The 22,998-nt window shown below is 41.2% G+C and overlaps 2 protein-coding genes across 3 annotated transcripts in view; both read left to right on the forward strand.

The window, feature by feature from the left end:
* The window catches only part of TMEM170A (transmembrane protein 170A), an 18,419-nt gene extending 462 nt beyond the window's left edge, over window positions 1-17,957 (forward strand). Inside the window, exons 2-4 of one of the 2 annotated variants that reach the window (XM_014536738.1) lie at window positions 788-859; window positions 11,776-11,946; window positions 14,810-17,957. In XM_014536738.1, coding sequence (XP_014392224.1) covers window positions 788-859; window positions 11,776-11,946; window positions 14,810-14,940 — 374 coding nt within the window. In that variant the 3' untranslated portion in view covers window positions 14,941-17,957. Of the gene's footprint in view, window positions 1-787; window positions 860-11,773; window positions 11,947-14,809 lie in introns of both variants that reach the window. The other variant, XM_014536739.1, reaches the window with a different exon arrangement.
* Window positions 17,958-22,745: 4,788 nt separating this feature from the next.
* CFDP1 (craniofacial development protein 1) overlaps window positions 22,746-22,998 on the forward strand; it is a 99,425-nt gene continuing 99,172 nt past the window's right edge. Inside the window, exon 1 of the mRNA XM_005862610.2 lies at window positions 22,746-22,945. Coding sequence (XP_005862672.2) covers window positions 22,750-22,945 — 196 coding nt within the window. The 5' untranslated portion in view covers window positions 22,746-22,749. The remainder of the gene's footprint in view (window positions 22,946-22,998) is intronic.

Below are 22,998 nucleotides of genomic sequence, written 5' to 3' on the forward strand. Positions count from 1 at the left end.
GCCCATCCCGCGCTGGGGGCGAGGTCGGAGGGCGCGGCCGCGGGTGTACCCGTCCATGAAGGGAGCTGGGCCAGCACCCGAACTAGTATTGCTTTTTGGAGTTTCCAGACGCCCGAGTTCAGACTTGAACTCGACAGAGCCCCGGGGGCGGTCATCTCCGCCTTGTTTAGGGCGCAGGATGCGCCTGGCCGCTTCCGTCCGCGCCGGCTGCTCGGCGTTCGCAGCTCGACGCCCAGTCGTCCCGGCCAGACTGAGGGGCAGTCGGAGCTCACACTTCTTTGTTTCTAGTCCGGTCTCTTCCCTCGTCGCCAGGAGGTTCCCTGCTGATTGCTCGCACCTCCGCCCCACTCCTCCAGCTTCTCTTTCTAGGAATCACTTTCCGAGACTTGTTGCTGAGTCTCCGGCTCTCGTGCTCGACACCGTTGGCACAGCTTCTTTTTAATTACCCAGTCCCTCCTCCCCCCACCCCGGACCTTCTCCTGATGGGAGGGCTTTTCATATTTATAATACAAGATAGCTATCCGCGCTCCGAGAGCCGAGAGAAGTTACTGGGGAAAGGCTCCCAGGGGAGAGCGCAGTGAGTGTGTGGGAGCTTTAAGGGGAAGAAGACTGATGAGAACGCTGGCGATGGAAGGCTGAGGTTGGGCTCCCCAGCTAAGCTGATACCTTGACTTAGTAAAGAGAGCGAGAACGGGGCCGGAGACCTGCAGAGGAAGGAGGATTGGGTTACTGACTGTAGTTATAAACAAGGCATCTGTGATTTTTTTTTTTTTCATCCACTGGGCAGCGACTGCCAGGCGCCATTCAGTGGACACCGGGGACTTGCCGTGTATTACCTGTCCAGTATCTTCGCGGACAGGTTTGTGAAATAGCCGGTGATGGGGGCAGATGCAGATGTTAGCTTGAAATCATGCCCAAAAGGCCCCGAGGTCACACTGACAGTGATAATATGGCATTCTGGAGACGCTGCCCCCTAAAATGAAAGGGCCATGCAGTCTGGAGGCAGGCACTACAGGACCAGATTAGGTGGTTTTTTTCCCCCTTTATTTTCCCAAATCTTTATTTTGAGAATTTTCAAACCTACTGAAAAATTGAAATAATAGTATAACAAATCACCATATGCCCTTGACTGAGATTTGTTATTCATATTTAGATTCTTTTGCTTTCTATATATGTGTACACATAACATTTTTACTTTCTGCAGAGCCATTTGAAAGGAAGTTACAGAAATGATGGCACTTGATGCCTAATACGGTAGCATGGATCTCTTATTTATTTTTTAAAATTTTTGACTTTTAGAGGAAGGGAGAGAAAGATAGAAACACTGATGTGAGAGATTATAGATCTTTTAAAACAAGGATATTTTATGTCATAGCCAAAAAAAATTATATATCACACCCAAGAAATTTAACATTGATAGAATATTACCTAATGTATGGGCCTTATTTAAATTTCCCCAGTTGTCTGAAGAATATTGTTTGTAGTTGTTTTCCTTTTTTAAAAAAAAATTGATTTTTTTACAGAGAGGAAGGGAGAGGGTGAGGGATAGAGAGTTAGAAACATCGATTCAGCTGCCTCCTGCACACTCCCTACTGGGGATGTACCCACAACCAAGGTACATGCCCTTGACCGAAATCGAACCTGGGACCCTTCAGTCCACAGGCCGACGCTCTATCCACTGAGCCAAACCAGTTAGGGCGTTTTTTCTTAAAAATTTAGGATTTAGTCAAGGATCATACATTGCATTTAGTTGTCATATCTCTTGAGTCTGGTTGAATCTAGAACAGTTCCTTCATCTTTGTTTCAGTTTCTTGAGATGGACATTTTTGAGGAGTCCAGGCTAATTGTGTCTCAGTTTTTCCCAAAGTCTAAATTTATCTAATTGTTTCTTCATCGTTACATTCAGATTTTTGGTCAGCCTACTACCTCACAGATGATGTTATCCACTTTCCAGTGCATCGTATCAGGAGACATTTAACGTCTGGTGAAACAGTGTTTATCAGATCTCTCCACTATAAGGGTACCTTAATCCCTTGATCCTTTTTGTTGTTGTTAATTCTTACCCAAGGATATTTTTCCATTAATTTTTAGAGAGAGTGGAAGGGACAGAGGGAGAGAGAGAGACATAGACATCGATTGGTTGCCTCCTGCACACCCATCTGGGATGGAACCTGCAACCCTTTGGTGTGAGGGGCAACACTATAACCACTGAGAAACACTGCCGGGCGAACTTTAATTATTTTTTAAATATATTTTTATTGATTTCAGAGAGGAAGGGAGAGGGAGAGGATGATAGAAACATCAATGATGAGAGAGTATCATCAATTGGCTGCCTCTTGCACGCCCCCCAATGGGGATCAAGTGTGCAACCTAGGCATGTGCCCTGACATGAAATAGAACTGTGACCTCCTGGTTCATAGGTTGATGCTCAACCACTGAGCCATGCCGGCCGGGCCATTTTAAAATTAATACATCATGTGAGGTGATACTTTGAAACTGCAAATTTGCTGTGCAGTCTGCCTGGCTTTTAGTTGGCTTTTCTTTCTTTGAGAAAATATTGAGATGACTAGATTTGGGACAACACTTTTAACATTACCTCACATTAGAGAATCTGTAGCTATCGGAATTGTTTTGCTTTCAGAAATTGTTCTGAAGATATTAAACTGCAATATGTACTTGAGCTTATGGGTACTTCTATGGAGATATAATTGGAGGTGTTAATCACCAGGGATCATTCATTCAGCAATACAGGTTTTCCTCACTATCTGAAAGAGTTCCTGTGAAGCCCTAGCCGATTTGGCTCAGTGGATAGAGCAGTGGTTCTCAACCTTCTGGCCATTTAAATACAGTTCCTCATGTTGTGATCCCCAACCATAAAATTATTTTTGTTGCTACTTCATAACTGTAATTTTGCTACTGTTATGAATCGTAATGTAAATATCTGATATGCAGGATGGTCTTAGGCAACCCCTGTGAAAGGGTCGTTCGACCGCCAAAGGGGTCGCGATGCACAGGTTGAGAACCGCTGGGATAGAGCGTCGGCCTGCGGACTGAATGGTCCTGGGTTTGATTCCGCTCGAGGGCATGTATCTTGGTTGTGGGCTCCTGGCCCTGGTCGGGGGCATGCAGGAAGCAACCAGTCAATGGGTCTCTCTCACATTGGTGTCTCTCTCTGTCTCTCCCTCTAAAATCTTCACTCTCTAAAAATCAATGGAAAAAATATCCTCAGGTGAAGATAAACAAGCCAACAAACAAACAAAAAGGGTTCTGAAAACTTGCCTAGGCCGAAATGGTATGAAGTGGAGAAGTAATCACTTTAGAGCAGGCCTTGCTAATGGATGCACAAATTACATCAAGATAAAGCACAGATGCTCACAGACAGTTCAAAACTATGAGGACTTGATTCAGAGTGTAGTTCCTGGGGAAGGAAGTTGGTGTTGCCACTTGCTGCTCCTGGTGTGTGCTACCTGCAATAATGGCTCACTGCAAAGCAAACGCTGAACACTGTTTTTGCTTTTTGCCTTTTTTTTTTGTAAAAGTGAAAATCCTCTTTGAATTTCTTAGGCTAGTGAAAACTGGTCTTTCGTCAAAGCAAAGTGGCAGAAAGTGAACTTTTGTGCATGTTTTTTAGCAGAATTTTATTTATTTATTTTTTATTTTTATCACCTGCGGATATTTTTCCACTGATTTTTAGAGAGAGGGGAAGGGAGGGGGAGATACACAGAGAGAGAAACATCCTGCACATGTCCCCACCAGGGCCAGGAATTGAGCCTGCAACCCGGGCATGTGCCCTTGACCAGAATTGAACCCAGATCCTTCAGTCCTCAGGCTGATGTTTTATCCATTGAGCCAAACTGGCTAGGGCAGAAAGTGAACTTTTAAAAAGCAGGAGATGCCTGTACACATTTAGCAAAGTGCAGGCTCTGGGCTGGGGGTGTTCACATGCATGTACCTCAAGTTGATCAGAATGTGATAAGCAATTACTTAACTTCCCTGCTATGTCTCATTTTTAGTTGGAATGATGGATACAGTAGGTGCATGAAGTTTGAGCTTGCTGACAGTGAATTTCATTCGTTGACCTGGATCTGAAATAGTTCCTATTTTGGCCCCACTGAAAAGGTCACTTGTATTTTATGCTAACTCAATATGGCAAAATCATTGCTCTGAAATATTCTGTGGTTTTATCAGGAAGTTTTGAATTTATTTTTTTTAAACCTGCATTTGCAATTTAACCATTTAGATTTCTGCCTAACCCTTCCTTACCCTGAGTTGTTCAGATTTCTTTTGTTGTTGCCATTTTAAAAAAATCGGAATGCCAAGAAAGGCAGACCTTTTCTTTATATCAAGAATGACATTAGCTTTCTGAACACATGAATTTCATTAAAATCAATGTCAAAGTGTATCTGGTGATAATTAAATTAAAATTGACTAACGTTGGGTTGTTGGAGTGCTGGGATCAAAAATGGGCCACACTTGGAGCAGTTATTTATTCATGTATTCAAAAAATATTTACTCGGTGCCTGTAGCATGCCTATTGTTTTTTAGGCACCAAGTACAGATGTGGTAGTGAACAAAACAAAGGAGCTTTTATTCTAGGGGGTGAGAGAAAAGAAACAAAATGTAAAAGTGTGGAAAGGAGCAGCTGGTGTGAATATGAGGCAGGGTAGGGGGATAGTAAGTGTCGGGTCTTGTGTGTCCAAGTGGAACCTTATTTTACATAAGGTTGGAAGCCCTTCTGATAATGCCATGGAACCAAAATCTGAAGGAAGTGAGGAGTGAGCCCCAGGGCTGTTTCGAGAAGAGTATTCTGGGCGAGGGCACAGCAGGTTCAGAGACCCTGGAATAGGAGCTTACTTCAGAAACATAAAGGAGACCAACCCAACACTGGGTAAAGCAGCAGGGGAGGCGAGGTCACATCCCAGGGACTGTATTGGAGGGTTTTGAGCAGAGGAGGGATCTGACTTGCTGTTGTTTTAAGTGTACAATTCAGTGATTTTTAGTATATTTTCAGAGTTTGCAGCCATCACCACAAGGAACTAGAGAGTATTTGTATCACCCCAACAAGAAACCTCGTACCCATTACCACTGACTTTCTGTCGTCGTGTGGAGAATAGATGGAAGGCCAGATCAGGACAGACAAGATCTAGCCTTGCTAGAACCAAGATCATTGGGGTGAGACAGGCCAGGGAGATACACTCAGGACTCAGGAGTGAGGGGAGAGTCTGTCAGTAGTGTCAGGTAAGGGGTGGCAGCCTGCAGTTGGTAGTCCTGGTGGGCAAGTCGTCATTGTTAGGGAGGAGTGGAGGGGTATCTAGGAAAAACGCACTGTTGTCCTTTACTCTCACACTACTACCATACTCACAACACTCTGACACCAGAGGTGTGGGTTTTCCACATCAGGTAATTCTGTGACATCACTTGGGTGCCACTACAATTCAATTCAGTTCTGACCCTGTCTACCGGAGTTAGCATCAGATCCCACAGGTTAAGGGCTCGTTCCACAAGGCTGCCTCCACCCCCCACTTTCAGACCCAATCAAAAGTCCAGGTTATCGTGTGTGCTTCTGACCGACTAGCTATAAAACAGAAGTTCCTAACGCCCCTTCCATGGTTTGATTAATTTTCTAGAGCAGCTTACAGAACTCAGAAAAACAGTTTACTGCTAGATGACTAGTTTATTACAAAGGATATTAAAGGGTACAAATGGCCCTAACCGGTTTGGCTCAGTGGATAGAGCGTTGGCCTGCAGACTCAGGGGTTCCAGGTTCAATTCCGGTCAAGGGCATGTACCTTGGTTACGGGCACATACCCAGTAGGGAGTGTGCAGGAGGCAGCTGATCGATGTTTAGAAACATCGATGTTCCTAACTCTCTATCCCTCTCCCTTTCTCTCTGTAAAAAAATCAATAAAATATATTAAAAATAAAGGATACAAATGAATGCCAGATGAAGGAGATACACAGGGTGAGGGCTGGAAGGAGCTTTTGTTCCTGTGGATTTGGAGTGGGCCATCCACCCAGCATGGAGATGTCTTTTCCAACCCAGAAGTTCTCTGAACTCTGCACTTGGGGCTTTTTATGGAGGCTCCATCACATAGGCACGATCGATTATTAACTCCACTTCCAGCCCCTCTTCCGTCTCCAAAGAATGGGGGTGGGGTGGAGCTGCATGTTCCAAGCTTATAATCGAGGCTTTCTGGTCACCAGCCCCCATCCAGGAGCCCACCAAGAGTCACCTTAGGAGAACAAAAGACGATTCTGGAAATTCCAAGAGATTTAGGAGCTGTGTCAGGAACCAGGGGCGAAGACCAATATGTATGTACGTATTATTTCACTAGGGAACAGATGTCCCCTGGCAGGTCAGTGGGACTCAGTAAGAGAGGGGTCTCACAGTGAGCATGTGGAGAGTTGCGGGCTTTGGGGCAATTAGCATCAGTGCAGTCCAGCATCAGAGTTGTAGGACAGGGCAGAACTACAGTTCCTGGGAAGACTTATGTGGTCTACTTAGAACCTCAGCTTCAGAGGACCTGGCTGTGTCCAGACAGTGTGACCTGGAACATAAGGCAGAGTGGGGCCAGCTGAAAGGATGGCTAAGTTGCTGAGCCTCACTGCCCACTTGGCTTAGGCTTCTTTCATTTCTGCTCATCGGGTCCAGGTGGCCTTGAGACCTTCCTTGGAAGTTAGGTGACTTGGTTGTAGATGTTATAGGGCAGCCGTGGGCAAACTACGGCCCGCGGGCCGGATCCTGCCCGTTTGAAATGAATAAAACTAAAAAAAAAAAAAAAGACCGTACCCTTTTATGTAATGATGTTTACTTTGAATTTATATTAGTTCACACAAACACTCCATCCATGCTTTTGTTCCGGCCCTCCGGTCCAGTTTAAGAACCCATTGTGGCCCTCGAGTCAAAAAGTTTGCCCACCCCTGTTATAGGGCCAGGGAGCCAGCCATTACAAACCCCTTTAGTTAATAAAGAACTCAACTAAAGGATTCTACAATCTATGTGGCTTTTCTCTTTAACTAAAATGTCTGTTTGAAAAATAGATTTTGTTTGCCCTGGCCTGTGTGGCTCCATTGGTTGGGTGTCATCCCGTGCACATGCCTGGTTGCAGGTTCAGTCGATCCCCAGTAGGGGGAATACAGGAGGCATCCGATCAACATTGCTGTTTCTCCTCTCTAAAAATCAATTTTAAAAATCTTTTTAAAAAAAGAAAAATAGATAATAAGTTCCCTGTAGGTAGAAATCTTTGTCTTTTTATGTTGTTTTTCTTTTCACTGAAGTGCCTGGCATATAGAATGGGCTAAATAAATATCTGTTGAATGAATGAACTCTTAGTTTGTTGCCACTGTAACAACTTATTCCAAATTTAGTGTCTTAAAACAACACAGACTTATCATTTTATAGTTCTGGAGATCAGAAGTCCAAAATAGGTCAGCAGTTCTGTGTTCCTTTAAAGGCTCTAGGAAGAATTGGTTTCCTTGCTTTCAGCTTCTAGAGGTCACCTGCATTCCTTGGCTCTTGGCCTCTTCCTCCATCTTTAAAGCCAGTAGCATCTTTGGATCTCTCTGACTCTGATTTTCCTGCTTTCCTCTTATGGGGACCCTTGTGATTACATTAGGCCCACTTGGAAAATCCAGGCTAATCTCTCAAGAAGCTTAATCTAATCATACTTGCAAACCCCCTTTTGCCACACACTCACAAGCTCTGGGGATAAATATGTAGACATCTTTGGGGCCCATTTGTCACCAGTGCTTAATCTGATTTCCCCTTACAATCTTTTATTACAGACTATTTGATTTATACTTGAACATCAGGAAGTGATGTGACTTTAGCTGCCAAAATAAACAAAGCTGATGATAATGCACTTGATTTAAACCGTGAACAAGGAAATACTGAGCTATATATAGACAAAGATTTTTGAGTGTGTTGAGCCAGGGAAATGAAAAGTACTGTATGATAATCAATAAATAGCTATTAAAGAGAGAGCAAATTAAGGTGCAGTAGATTAAAGGGAAATCACTTAGTGTGGTTTTTTTTTTTAAGTATTTCATTGATTGGGGTTTGCCTTTGCTATTAGAGTCTTATAATCCATCCATCTGAAAAGTGTTTTCTAAACTACTACTCATCTAATATAATAAAGCCGTTTTTTCTGCATACAGTGATTTAAGTGGCACTATATAAAACATGCAGGCACTGAGGTAGCTAATGGATGTAGCCCAAGGATGCAGGAGAGTGCAGCATGCTTCCCCCTCAGAAACCCGGAGGTGCTGACCTGCTATGCCAGACCTTGTTTGCCAAAAGGCCTTGCAGCTTTTAGGAAAATTGAGGTGTGGTTTGGTAGTCTAGCAGGTCCCCTTGGGCAAGTCTTGTGCTCCAGAGTGAGACCAGGTGAGTGTTGCTGTGTGAGTCTGCTCAGGCTGCTGTTACAAAATACCATAGACTGAGTGGCTTAAATAACAGACATTTATTTTCTCACAGCTCTGGAGGCTGGAAGTCTGAGAACAGGGTGCCAGCATGGTTGTGTTATGGTTGGGGCCCTCTTGGGTCACCTTCTTGCCGTGTCCTCACATGGCAGGGAGAGAGATGGGTGGGGGGAGGCTACAGTACTATTGAATTAGAGCTTCAGTATATGAATTTTGATGGAACATGTTCAGCCCATAGCAGTTGGGTAGCACACCTAAGTGTCCAGACCCACTTTTATGGACGTTAACTTAGAGTGTCTCTGGCAAATCTAGGCTTTACCTCCAAGTCCACTATGTGGCAGCCAGTAAGAAGCCAGGTGCCAGCAGCCTTGAGTTGCGGCAGAAAGAAGTGCTTATCTCTAAAACTTGGGGAGCTCCAACAGGGCTGAAGAGCAGTGTCAGGTCAGTGGTGGCAGCCAGCAGCCAGCATGGCAACTGCTCTGCATCTTGGAGGCAGATTTGCAATCCCATTTGTCCACCCCGGGGCAGTGGTATTCCTCGTGCCTTCACATAACTTAGTTGGCACATTGGGTGGTGGTATAGAGGTCAGAGTCTGGTAAGGACTGTGGGATCTAAGATGGGGTTAACTGCTCTGGAAGGGAATTGCATGGTACTGCACTGTATCTTAGGGATGAGCTAGTGGTGGGGTGGCATACAAGGGGGCCTTAGGCTGGGGGCCAGACTGCTCTCACTAAGCCAGGGTGCAGCAGAAGCTGCCCAGGCAGGAGGGATTTGTGGGTGTCAGAGTTCTAGTGGGTGCACTTTTATTGGGGAGGAGCAGTATCTGGACACCAGACAGTAAATATCTGGAACTGCTGCCAAGAAGAGAGGGCCAGTCTCCTGGGCAGTGGAAGCAAGAAGAGCTCCCGGCCCAAGGCTGGAAAAGCTATAGTAGTGTAGGTTTGTTTCCGAAAAGGACACAACTCAAAGAGGATTCGGAATCCTGCCCGCAATTTCTGATCAACACTGTTGACTGGAAAGGTTTTTTTCTTTGTAGAGGAAGGGCAGTAGTTAGTAAATATATTTTTTATATATTACATATATATTATTTTTATGTTATATATTTAATTTTTAAAGTTGGGACACAAGTATTTAATTACTTTATATTCCATATTGCATGATTTAACGTCTTTTAACAGAATTTGCAAAAAACCATCAATTCAAGTACAAGTAGACCAGTTTCAACAGTTTTATAAAACAACTAGTGACCCGGTGCACGGATTCATGCACATTGAGAGGAAAATAATTAGAAGAAATATTTTAATATTGCTATTCGCCCTTTCTCTATAATAGAAGTGTCAGAGATGAAAGAAAATTAGTAAAATGTACATGAAATGTTTGCACCTGGCTATAAAGCAAATTGGGTTTCTGGGCTGAAGAAACTCCAAGGAGGCTAGTCACTAGGGAGAGAAAGCTGGGCATTGCTACGCGATGTCATTACCTGGCACCCACATCAACCATTTCCGGGCTGGACTGGGCTGGGCTGGGCTGTGAGCCGCATTTTGCGCAATGGGGGCTTAGCAGAGTTGGCTGCGATTTGGTGGGGTGGTGGCGGGGCCTGCGTCCCACTTGGGGGAAGACGAGTGTTGCTTTGTCGTTGCCAGGTCCATGGTGCCGTTTATTTTTAAATGGCCAGTGTGCCTCATGGCAGCTCCTGTGTTGCGCGTCTGCCCCCTAGTGGTCATCACGCATCATAGGTACCTGTCAGATGGATGAACACCTAGCCTTTTATATATATAGATTCTGGCCCTGGCTGTTGTTGCTCAGTGGTTAGAGTGCTGGCCCATGCACAGAAGGGTTGCGGGTTCAATTCCAGGTCAAGGGCATGTACCTCCCTTGCAGGTTCAATTCTCTCCCCCACCCCCTCCCCCTATCCCCATCAGGGTGTGAGCGGGATGCGAGTGGGAAGCAACCAGTCAATGTATCTCACGACTATGTTTCTCTCCTCTCTTTCTCCCCCCTCTACCACCCCACTTCCTTGCCCCTCCCCTCTACTCTCTCTAAGAAAAAAAAAGTGGAAAAATATCCTCATTCTTCGGGTGAAGATTTTAAAAAACAATGAGCTTTGATATCCTAAAAGGAGGCAGTGGCTTGATATTTATTGCACTGTCTTAAAAATGATTGTTGAATGAATATAATTGTACTAGAGGCCCGATGCACAAAATTCTTGCAAGGGGCTCAGTCCTTGCAGCCGCAGTGGCTGCCTTGGTCCTTGTAGCCCTGGCTTCATCCAGAAGCTCATCCGGATGGTCATCTGCTGTTAGGCTGTTCGGTCGATTTGCATATTATGCTTTTATTATTATAGACTAGAGGCCCGGTGCACGAAATTCATGCACAGGGGGGTGGGGAGGGTATGTCCCTCAGCCCAGCCTGCACCCTCTCCAATCTGGGACTCCTCGAGGGATGTCCAACTGCCCGTTTAGGGATGTCCGACTGCCCGGTGTGGGATTGGGCCTAAATGGGCAGTCAGACATCCCTCTCACAATTCAGGAATGCTGGCTCCCAACTGCTCGCCTGCCTGCCTGATTGCCCCTAACTGCTTCTTTCTGCCAGCCTGATAACCTCCTAACTGCTCCCCTGCCGGCCTGATTGCCCCCAACTGCCCTCCCCTGCTGGCCTGGTCCTCTCTTGCAGCCCTCCCCCTGGTGGCCTGGTCCTCTCTTGCAGCCCTCCCCCTGTAGGCCTGATCTTCCCCAACTGCCCTCCCCTGCTGACCATCTTGTGGCAGTCATCTTTGACCACATGGGGGCAGCCCTCTTGTGTGTTGGAGTGATGGTCAATTTGCATATTACTCTTTTATTAGATAGGATAGCTTTCCAGTTTAGGAGACCGGATAGTAAAAAAGCTAGGAAAAATCAACAGGCATTGATTGCAATGAACTGTCAATGAATTTACGCTTGTAACTTCTTATGGGAGGGACATTATTTAGGGCAGTTTTCAAATCTGTGGGGGTAGTTTATCAGGGATTGGTAAAGTTTTTCTGTGAAGAGCCAGCTAGTTAATATTCTGGGCTTTGTAGGCCACGTGGTCCCTGTCACTGTTTCAGCTCTGCTTTTGTAGCTAAAAAGCAGCCATAGACAAGACTTAAATGAATGGGCATGGCTCTGTTCCAGTAAGACTTCATGTACTAAAACAGGTGGTGGCTGTAGTTTGCTGGTCCCTCTAAAACCATCAATATTTGGATACTTGACTGATGAACGTGCATTGCAACTGACTGGCTTTGAGAGTGAATGACTGGGTATAATGACCACCCCTTTGTAATGACTGCACTGGGAAAGGCAGTGATTTGTGACCTTTCTTTGCTTTCCCTTGTAGAGATGTGGTATGGTGTGTTCCTGTGGGCACTGGTGTCCTCTCTCTTCTTTCATGTCCCCGCTGGATTACTGGCCCTCTTCACCCTCAGACATCACAAATATGGTAGGTTCATGTCTGTAGGCATCCTGTTGATGGGCATCGTGGGACCAATTACTGCTGGAATCTTGACAAGTATGTTAGACATTAAAATATCAGTCAAAATATTTCATATGACTTAGTCAATTTCAGGACCCATTTTAGAAACATGTTTGAGTGGGATGAAGAAAAAGGATGGTCTTTAACCACAGGTCCTTTTTTTAAATGTATTTTTTTAAATATATTTTTATTGATTTTGAACCATAGACTCCAACCATGACCTCCAGGTTCATAGGTCAACACACAACCACTGAGCCATGTGGACAGGGCTATATTGTTTTTTTCCTCACCCTCAGGCCCCCATATTTGGCTAATATCTTCGAGTTCCTGAGTCAGGTTTTCTCTTGGTGGCTTCAGGGAAGCCGTTGTCCAGCTTTGTGAGGTACATCTGACATAGGTCACCAGCAAAAGAAAGGTATTTGCCTTTTGGAAGCTATTGGTCCTTCCTCATTAGCTGTCACTTGACTGATAGTGTGGAAGGATGGTTGATCACTTCCATTTGGTAGGTGGTTACTTTAAGGATGGAAGAATAATTCCAATGACAAGAATTCTTGTTTTAAAAAGGACCTGGTTATTTTTTTCCTCTCAGGACTTTCTGAATAAAAAACAGAGTAACATTCATATTATAAATTATTTTTACCTGTGTTTTTTTTCTTGGCTTTTCTCATGTCACCGGGATGAGAATAAGTTTAAATCTTTTAAAGTCATAATTAAATAGAAATAACATGTATATTTTATATAAGTTAAAAAGTATAAGAACGCAAAAATAAAAATCCTCCATTTCCACATCCCTAAATGATAATCACAGTTTGCATTTGGGTATATACTTGCAGACTTTTTTGTGGGTATACATGTAAAACATAAGTGTGTGTGTGTGTGTATATATAAAAAAATATACATATTTTAATATATACATATTTTATTGATTTTTTACAGAGAGGAAGGGAGAGGGATAGAGAGTCAGAAACATCGATAAACGAGAAACATGAATCAGCTGCCCCCTGCACGCCCCCTACTGGGGATGTGCCTGCAGCCAAGGTACATGCCCTTGACCGGAATCCAACCTGGGACCCTTGAGTCCACAGGCCAATGCTCTATCCACTGAGCCAAATCGGTTAGGGCATAAGTATATTCTTAAGAAATAGAAACATAATATTCCTACTAATTTGTAACTTTATTTCCCCTGTGAATTTAAACCTTGGGCTTCAAGCAGAAATCTCCCTTTGTCTCTTTGACTGGAGGGGGCTTTGGGGACAAAGTGGCCTCTTTTCTCTATGTTCTGTAAATGGTGAAACCTTTGTGATAACACAGGAAGGAGGCCAGTTTCTCCTGTCTGCAGAAAGGAGTTTCCATAACAGGCCTTACCCAATATTTTTAACTATATCAGTTGTCTTCAGAGACCCTCTGCTCCAGTTTCCTGACTGGAGTACTGGCTCTGAAGACCTGTTTCAGATTTCTCATCAGTAAAATAGGAGTAAACACTGCCCACCTCATAGGCTGTGTGTTGATTAAATGAAATAATGTGTCTATAAAATATTTAACATAATACTAACACATAGTAATTATGCAGTAAATGTCATGTTTATTTCTGTCTTTAAGATTTTATGCCTAGAGTCTCTGTTTTCTTCTCATGTTGTTGCTCCTTGTATAAGCTTTTTCCTTTCTTCCCATCTTCATCATCCAAATCCCACTTTAGGGCCCAGTTCAAGTTGCTTTGGCTTCTTTCTACCCAACCAACTTTTTTGGAGCTAAATTATAAAGGGGCCCAATGAAACATGTGCCTCTCAGATGTTAGTAGCACAGTATTGTATGCATTGCTACTGGAGGTGGGCATTTCAAAGTCATAAATGTTCCAGGAAAGCAACACAGGTATTAGTTAATATTATTCTTCTTAAAACATGTTAATATACGTTCAAATCACACTTATAAACTGTGTGGACATGTGATTGAGACACTGTTTGTTTTGAATCATTCAAAATCTCTTTCATGCTTATGCTTCTGTCCTGTGTCCCCAACTAGATCCTGTGTGCTATGAAAATAGGTATCACACCTTACAAAACATAGAAATACATAAATATTTGAATGAACAAACTGAGAATTTTGTTTGGAGCATTTGGGAGAGTCATCTGGAAACTTTGGATCTATTCTTTTTAAATTAATAAAATCTTGACTTTCTTGGTAGATGCTGAGTATCTTCAGCAACTCAGATGTGTACCTGAGTAGATACTTAGTTTCTAGGGAGTTATAGTGAATAACATAATAAAAACGATTAATGACATAGGGAACAGAAAGGAATCCCTGAGTATCCCTCCCTTCACACCCTTTGAATTAATAGCAAATTTATAGGCTTAGAGTCCTCTCTTCCTTTCTGTATCCCTCTCTTCCCTCCTCCATCCATTTCCTGAAGGGAACTCTGAGTATAGTAGAAAGTGGAGTGGGGATTCCCTGTGGCTTCTCCTGAAATATTTCTTGCTCAGTCTCACACAGAAAATTCTTTGTCACTTATTGCCAAGAATTTATTAGGTACCTGTTAAATGCATAGGGAATAAAGAGATGTTTTTGAGTTTGTAATCAGATCATCTGTAAATTGCAGTCTTTGTGATTTGGGTTATGACTTCCAGATGGTTTTATTCACTATGTCCAGGAGACTCTTGGTTTTAAGGAGTCACTTTTCAACACTTAAAAGCATATGTCACTAAATTGCAAACCTTATAAGGAATACTTAAAACCTAGGCTAGTCAGCAAAAAGAATAGGGAAAACAAAACATTTCTATAATATTTAAATTTTAATGTAAAAATCTGGAACATTTTACTTATAGTTGAATTTTAAGTGCTATTAATATAATATCATGATTATATTAATCTTGATTTTTCTTTTAACACTTGAATTTTTGAACAGGTGCAGCAATTGCTGGAGTATACCGAGCAGCAGGAAAAGATATGATACCATTCGAAGCCCTCACCTTGGGCACTGGACAGACGTTTTGTGTAGTGGTGGTCTCCTTTTTACGGATTTTAGCTACTCTATAGCATACACCCTTATACTATGACATTGAACCTAAGTTTTAAAGAATCCGCAGAAAGAATACAATAAGGAAAGTAGTGTTTTCTTAGTTCTTTAAATGGAAGCAACTTGGATGAAAAAGTATGTGAAGAATAGCATCTCAGCCTTTTCCTTCAATTTGAAGCTCCAAGGAATTGAAACTCTTTTTGGACTCCTGTTCTCAACCAAAACAAATCAAGTTTTATTTTGTTTTTATATTTAATTTAAGCAGTTTCACAGGTGCACCTTTACCCAAAGCCAAGGCAGCGGTGCTTCTGGGTTAGCAGTCTTCACACTGAAATGTACAATATTCTGCGAGAAAATGCAGCGTTGCATTTTTTCAGAAAAACTATGGAAAACATTGGTTTATTTCTGAGCAGAGCATAATGTACTAAAAATCTTATTTGATCTAATCATGATTAATATTTGCAGGCTCTTCTTTTGCTACATCTTCATGATAGTAAGTGCCAAATAGTTTTGGTTGAGTATAGCTTTGTGAGCAAAATTGGTTAAATAAAACAGGGAAAAAAATATCTAGAATACAAACAGTGACTTTGATTCCACTCTTTTTGAAAAAAGGAGCTAACTACTGAATGATGTGACATTTTATGGATAACGATCTTGACCTCTGATTATTTAATATATTTTAAAAGATGTGAATCTTATCAAAATAAGCTAGCTAATTGAGACTTTTCAGAATTCCAGTACCACCTTTCCCTATCACTTTTATTCTATTACTTTTATTTGGTTTAATTGGAAACATACCCCATTAAATAATTCAAGTTGAAAATTCTAAGCCAAATGGGTTAGGATACTCTTGACATTAAGGCACATAAAGAAAAGATACTTTAAACATTCTGTTATAGTTTTATTGACTGGTTTATTACTGGCTCTTGAAAAATTGTAGAAGTTCAGCTTAAACTAGCATTAGGGTTATTGATTTCTCTTAACAGCTACTTAGTCTTCTTAATTCCTTAGTGGTGGGTCTTCAGCCCATTTTTACAGTATTGTGTGTCACTCCCAGAAAGTGCCTAAAGTTTAATTTTCAGATATGTCTTCAACTTGGCCCTTTACATTTTCCTTTTAGAGAATTTATGTCCTTAAAGAGAATTAAATATTGAGTTTTTTAAAACCCAATTTTAGCTATTTAAAATTTCTTCTACTGCCTAGCTTTCTTCTTCATTAAAAGGCCTGAAAACTGTGACCTTCAAAACAGAAAGGATTGTAAAAATTAGTGTCTAACTTGATCCTGACCATTGAAACTGTTTTGTGTGGAATACAATCAATGTTGTTATCTGTTTTCAAAATAGCTTCTGGTAATGAAGTCTGACGTTTCTAAAGAAAAGCTTTCATTGTGAGAGTAAGGCTGACAGCCCATGAGGTCATGTACCCACGACCATGTCTGTTCTACTTGAAGAAATATGCATTCTGGCTTTGAATAAAAATAGCCGGGAGGACCAATTTACTAGGGATAGTCAAAGATAAAAATTACAAAGGGGTCACGGAAATTAACTGGACATTTTCTTTTAACTAATAGGCCATTAGACTACTTATCAAAATTATGGTGACATACTCAGACTAGGTGGGAAATTATAGGTAGAGTTGGAATGCAGGCAAATGTCCTTAGACATACCCCAATAAGATTTCTCTCCAATGCTCAAATCCTTCTTTCAAGCAAATTTTAAAATTTAAAATAGTCTTTAGTTAAAGACGATTTTTCAGTTGAAGGAGCTGTGATTTTGAAAAGTAGCCATTCAGTCTAAGAAATTTGGGATTTTGTAACCTGTATTATAAGAAGTGATTTTAATCATCTCTATCAAAGTGCGGTGTTCACACAACATTATTTTGGGTAGAATTTCACAAATTAAACAGGTGGGCCATATTGATCTATGATTTAAATGTTTGGTTATTTTTCTTTTAGAGCAAGACACAAAAATTAATGCATTTTGAAAGATGTCTTTTGTTTCCATCTCTTTCGTGTTTTTGTATATTTTGATTATCCACTCTTCTTAAAAACTTCAAATATAAAATGTATCTTCAAATTGAATGTTTCTTCCATCCCAGTATGTGAACATTCTTCTGTGAATATATGTATATATACTTTATGTAAATTGAACTTTGTAGCTTGAAATGTTTTCGGAACAAAACTGTTTTGTGTGTTTTTTTAATTTTTCTCCTCAAATACACAATTATTTGGGGGTAGTTGCTCAGAAGAAAAAATATTGGCATTTGTGTTGAACATTTTGTTGAACATTTTACTTTATCATCTATAGATTTTTAAGAATTTTTACCAACTGGCTTTCTTAAGAGACACATACAACCATCCCATCCCCCAGCTGTGCATCCACTTTTCCTTTTTTATTTTTAATGTGGGGGAGGGAGACCACACCCAACCACAAAAACTGATTTCTGGATTCTTTAAAATGGGTGTTTGGGGTAAAGGCATTTCATGAAAACTTAAGTCCACATTTAAATGTGTAATGAATATTCCAAGAGAAACATGTCTGTGCTATTAACTTTTTTTTGGCAGCAAAACATTACTTCCTAGGAAATGTCCAAACTAGTGAGAAAAAGTTCATGCAAATAATTACTTTTAAACCCTTCCTTATGTTGTTTAAGTTTTTAAATTGTATGTTGGCTTTTGATTCCAATGTCCCTTTCTGACTGCTTTGGTTTGAATTAAGTTCTTATTACAACTGCAATGCATATAACCTTCCCTAAGAAACCATTTCCTGGAATGTGAAGCCCTGGTGCCATTAGCTGTCTATATGCGGAACATCTTATGTGCCTGCATTTCTTGTTGTGCACTCTGTTGGGCTGGTTGTGACTAAAATCAGCGTAACTTTTTGTATTAGATTATTTCACTAACTGCTACAGTCAAAATGATCAAATCTTTGTACGATGAAAAATTATTTAAATTGTATTTTTCTACTGACATTTCTAATTCTGGTATAAATGTTTATCAATAAAGAATTACTTTCAGTTCTGTGAACTGGAACTGTTATTTCTTTTTCAGTTGCCAATGAGTTTAATCTTTTGTAATAAAGTTGTCTAATTTAAGTTCTTGTTTTTTCAAATATATTTTTATTGATTTCAGAGAGGAAGGGAGAGGGAGAGAGAGATAGAAACATCATTGATGAGAGAGAATTATTGATCGGCTGCCTCCTGCATGCCTCACAATGGGATCAAGCCCACAAACTTGACCGGAATCGAACCTGGGACCCTTCAGTTCACAGGCTGACACACTATCCACTGAGCCAAACCAGCTAGGGCAGTTCTTGTTTGTCTTTATAACAGTACATAACATGTTTAGCTATATTTCTTTTATGTTCAACTTCTTATTTACGGTAAAACTCTTGTTCAAAGATGTGATTAAACTGTACTTACATGTGAACTTGAGTCTTATTAACTCCACTTTGTGGGCTATATATTACCATCAACAAGCCTTTGTATGATTATACACTGAAATGGCGGAAAGCTGATAGTGGGGAAATTTTTATTTCACTAGTAAGTCTACATGAAGAGAGACTCCAAGGTTAGTTTAGTACTTTCTGTGACATCATAAATCTTTTTTTGCTCTGCCATGTTTAGCAAATTGGGTTGTCCAGCTTGGGCATCTTACCCCATGGTCACGAGATGACCGCTACAGTTCCAGGCATTGTAGGCAGACATACTATGTCTGGCAAGAGAATGCCTATCCATTCTCTCTTTTTTTTTTTTTTTTTGAGGTACAATATACAGTAAAGTGCACAAATGCTTAGCTTGATGAATTTTTACATATTTATACATTTAAGTGACTGGCTTAGATCACGATACAGAATGTTTTTAGCATCCCAGAAGGATACATGCAGAATTCAGCCAAAAGCCCTCAAGATCTGCCCAGCCAGAGTGGCTCAATGGTTGAGCATCGACCCATGAATCAAGAGGTCACGATTTAATTCCTGATCAGGGAATTAAATGCCGGGGTTACAGTCTTGTACCCGAGTAAGGGTAGTGCAGGAGGTAGCCGATCAATGATTCTCATCATTGATGTTTCCATTTCTCCCTCTCCCTTCCTCTCTGAAATAAATAAAAATATATTTCAAAAAAAGATTGTATGTATCCAGGACCCAACAGAGGAAAAACTTTCAATTTTTCAAAAGGGTGATAACTGAAGATTGGATAGTGCAAAGAGACCATGGCGGGTGAAGGGCTAAAGGTGCTGAGTTTGGCAGAGAGGACCCTGAAAATTATTGCCAAGATAATGTAGTAATTAACCAGGAATCTTGTAGGGAGTTGGGATTTGTATTGTGGCCACTGGAGAGCCCCGCCTAAAGCCATTGCTCAGTTCCAGGCGATTTCTACTTTGTGAGAATATGAGCCCAGAGTTGACACGCTCTCCAGTTTTTCAAGGGAAGTTGGAAATCTAGATTATTTGAAATCCCTCAGTTTGTAAGTGCTGGCAACTTAATTTAAATTCATGTAAAATCTTTTCAGGTCAAATATTACATGTCTTTAAGCTGGATTTGGCCTGCTAACTAATATTTGACCTCTTTACTAAACTATGTGACATAATAAAAAATAGTTCCTCCCCTGGTCACCCTTAATGTGGTTGGAAACTTTGGTTGTGAATTTGAACTAATGTATAGAATCTTGATGGGCTAAAGAGGAGACTGAGAGAAATGGGATGATGCTGGAGAAGTCCAATGTATCCTTTTCCCCAGACTCAGATCCCAGTGATGGGGCAAACAACTACATCCCAGTTTGTCACTGCAGGGTCCCTTCAACTGTTAAGGAAAAGTATGGTAAGAATGATAAACTCCCAAATACTGGATCCTAATTTCATATCTATTTTTCTATTATTCGCCCATAAGAAAGATCTGCTGAAGTGGGTAATAGACCTAAATGTAAGAATTAAAACTATAAAACTCTTAGAAGAAAACAAGTAAATTTTGTGCTCTTGGGTTAGTCAAAGCCTTTTTAGATACACTCCCAAAAGCACAAGGAACAAAAGCCAAAACTAGATAAATTGGACTTCATCAAAATGTAAAACTTTTATGCTTCCAAGGATGCCATCAAGAAAGTGAAAAGACACTACAGAATAGGAGGAAATATTTTCAAGTCCTATATTTTATAAGAGACTGATATTTAGAATATATAAAAACTTACAACTCGCCCTAGCTGGTTTGGCTCAGTGGATAGAGCGTCGGCCTGTGGACTGAAAGGTACCGGGTTCGATTCCGGCCAAGGGCACATGCCCGGATTGCAGGCTTGATCCCCAGTAGTGCAGAAGGCAGCCAATCAATGATTCTCTCTCATCATTGATGTTTCTATCTCTTCCTCCCTCTCCCTTCCTCTCTTAAATCAATAAAGAAATATATTTTTTTAAAAACAACAAAACAAAAAACCTTACAACTCAACAATAAAATAGCCCAATTTTAAAATAGGCAAAGGATCTGAATAGACACTTCTTCAAAGAACATAGCATGGGCAATAAGACATGAAAAGATGCTTAACATCATTAGTCATCAGGGAAGTAGAAGTCAAAACTACAATGAAAATGCCACTTCACACCCACTAGGATGTTATAATAAAAACAAATGTTGGCAAGGATGTGGAGAAATTGGAACCTTCATACACTGCTGGTGAGAATATAAAATGGTGCAGCTGCTTTGGGAAACAGTTTGGCAGTTCCTCAAAAGGTAAGTCACAAGTACTATATGATCAAGCAATTCCATATGTATGTAAGACAAGTGAACTTTGAAATGTGCTAAGTGAAAGAAGATAGTCACAAAAGACCGCATATATAATTCCATTTATATCCAGAATAGGCAAATCTATAGAGAAAAAAAGGATTAGCCTGAGGCTGAGGATTGGGGAGAAATGAGGAGTGACTAATGGATAAGAGGTTCCTTTTGGGGTGATGCAAATGTTCCAGAATTGATTATGGTGATGATTGCATAAATCTGTGACTCCCAAAACTACGAATCGTGCATTTTAAATGGGTAAATTTTATGGTGTGTGAATTATGTTTCAATTAGGCTTTTTAAAAGTTTGCTGGCATAAAGCACAGACGTGTTTCATCTATGCCTTGATTTAGGTAACTCTAGGACTGGATAATAGATCCAGTACAGAGTATCAAAAAGGAGCAATTTTAAGGTGAAAAACAAAAAAAACCTAAACCTGAACAAACAGGATATTAGTTGTCTGTCTCATTTGCATATTGGATTATAATCAAACAAAAAACAAAACCTAAACCTGAACAAACAGGATATTAGTTGTCTATGTCTCATTTGCATATTGGATTATAATCAAACAAAAAATTTAGTCTGATTAAATGTTAAACTTTATATGGTTGCACTTCCATATGGATTAACTTGAAGGAAGGATTCATGTGGATGATGTCTGAATTGTAGAATATTGTTCTTGGTAGTTATGTCTATAAAGTCATCACACACTCAATTAGTGAATACTGAACCACTGTTGGGGGAAAAGTGGAGTTGGGTTCCTGTGAGTCTTTGATGACATTTTTGTCAACTGATCAATACACAATGTTTTATGTGTGTTTCTATTCAAAGACACCTTAATATGTTCTTACAAATAATTATTTGCTGTATTTCTTTGTTTTTTTGAGAGTTTTTTGTTTGTTTTAATATATTTTTTTATTGATTTCAGAGAGGAAGGAGAGAGAGAGAGAAACACCAATGATGAGAGAGAATCATTGATTGGCTGTCCCCTGCACGCCCCCACTGGGGATCCAGCCCGCAACCCAGGCATGTGACCTTGACCGAAATCTACCCCTGGACTCTTCAGTCCACAGGCCGACGCGGGCTAAGACTATTTGCTGTATTTCTTCACAATGAAACAATTATTCCAATTACAGAATTTTTGTGTAATGCACTACAATACAGTTTAACTCTCCCTCAGTCACACACACATACAGTACATATATAATACACACAGTATAACATACAATGCAAAATTCACATACTGTAAACATACACAGTACTCTGAACATATACTGTATACTGTAATGCAAATAAAATCATGAAAAACGGTAAAGATTAAGTATTTAAAGTTTTATAAAAACATTAACTAGAATCTTACTATTGATTCATTAACATTGAACTCACAGCCAACAGCGCTACAACTTATGCCTGAACAAAGCTTATCTAACACTCCTATCCATCAAATAAAAGCCTAAGCGGTCATTACAGTGGACGACCAGAACCACCAGTGCTATGATGCGCATTGACCACCAGGGGGCAGCTGCTCAACACAGGAGCTGCCCCCTGGTGGGCAGTGCGCTCCCCCAGGGGAGCCCCACTCAGCCAGAAGCGGGGCTCACAGCTGGCCAGCACAGCAGGGATGGTGGGAGCAAAACAAACAAACAAAACCCATGTGGCACTAAATAGACTGCAAAAAGTACACTTATACACAGTATGAGAGCTGAACCAAAAATCTGATCGTCTGCCTTGCTCATTCTTAGCTGGTAAAATGCATCGACTCATAATTGTCACCCTCTGTGCATGTCTGCAAATAATCCCAGAAAGCACCGCTAATTTTGATTTTGGGGTTACAATAGATTTTAGCAAGTAAACGAATACGAAAATACCAACCTGTGAATAGTGAGGGTCAACTGTATTCCCATAGATATGTAATTTTATGTAAAGCACATTTACTAAATTAACGAGGCTATGTAGCACCGAAGACTACAAGTCCCAGTACGCATCGCTTCGTCACCGAGCCCGTGCTGGGATAACTGCCACGGGATTGGCCCGGAAGTGTCGCGTTACTATCACGTACACTCTCTGCGCATGTGCACACGCAGCGGGGGCTCGCCCCAACCGCCGCTGCCCCCGCTTCTACTTTTTGGTCTATCCCCAGAGCTTTGCGTTGGGGTCAGCCGCTGCGGTCCTGTGGCTTGGCTCCCCCCGCGTGGCAGCGATATGGAGGAATTCGACTCGGAAGACTTCTCCTCCTCAGAGGAGGACGAGGACTACGTGCCTTCGGGTAAGCGATTCCTCCTGAAGAGGCTTGCCCCGCCCCGCGACCCACGTGAGGCG

The sequence above is a fragment of the Myotis brandtii genome, unplaced genomic scaffold (genome assembly GCF_000412655.1).
Source record: "Myotis brandtii unplaced genomic scaffold, ASM41265v1 scaffold165, whole genome shotgun sequence".
In the NCBI taxonomy this organism is placed as follows: domain Eukaryota; kingdom Metazoa; phylum Chordata; class Mammalia; order Chiroptera; family Vespertilionidae; genus Myotis; species Myotis brandtii.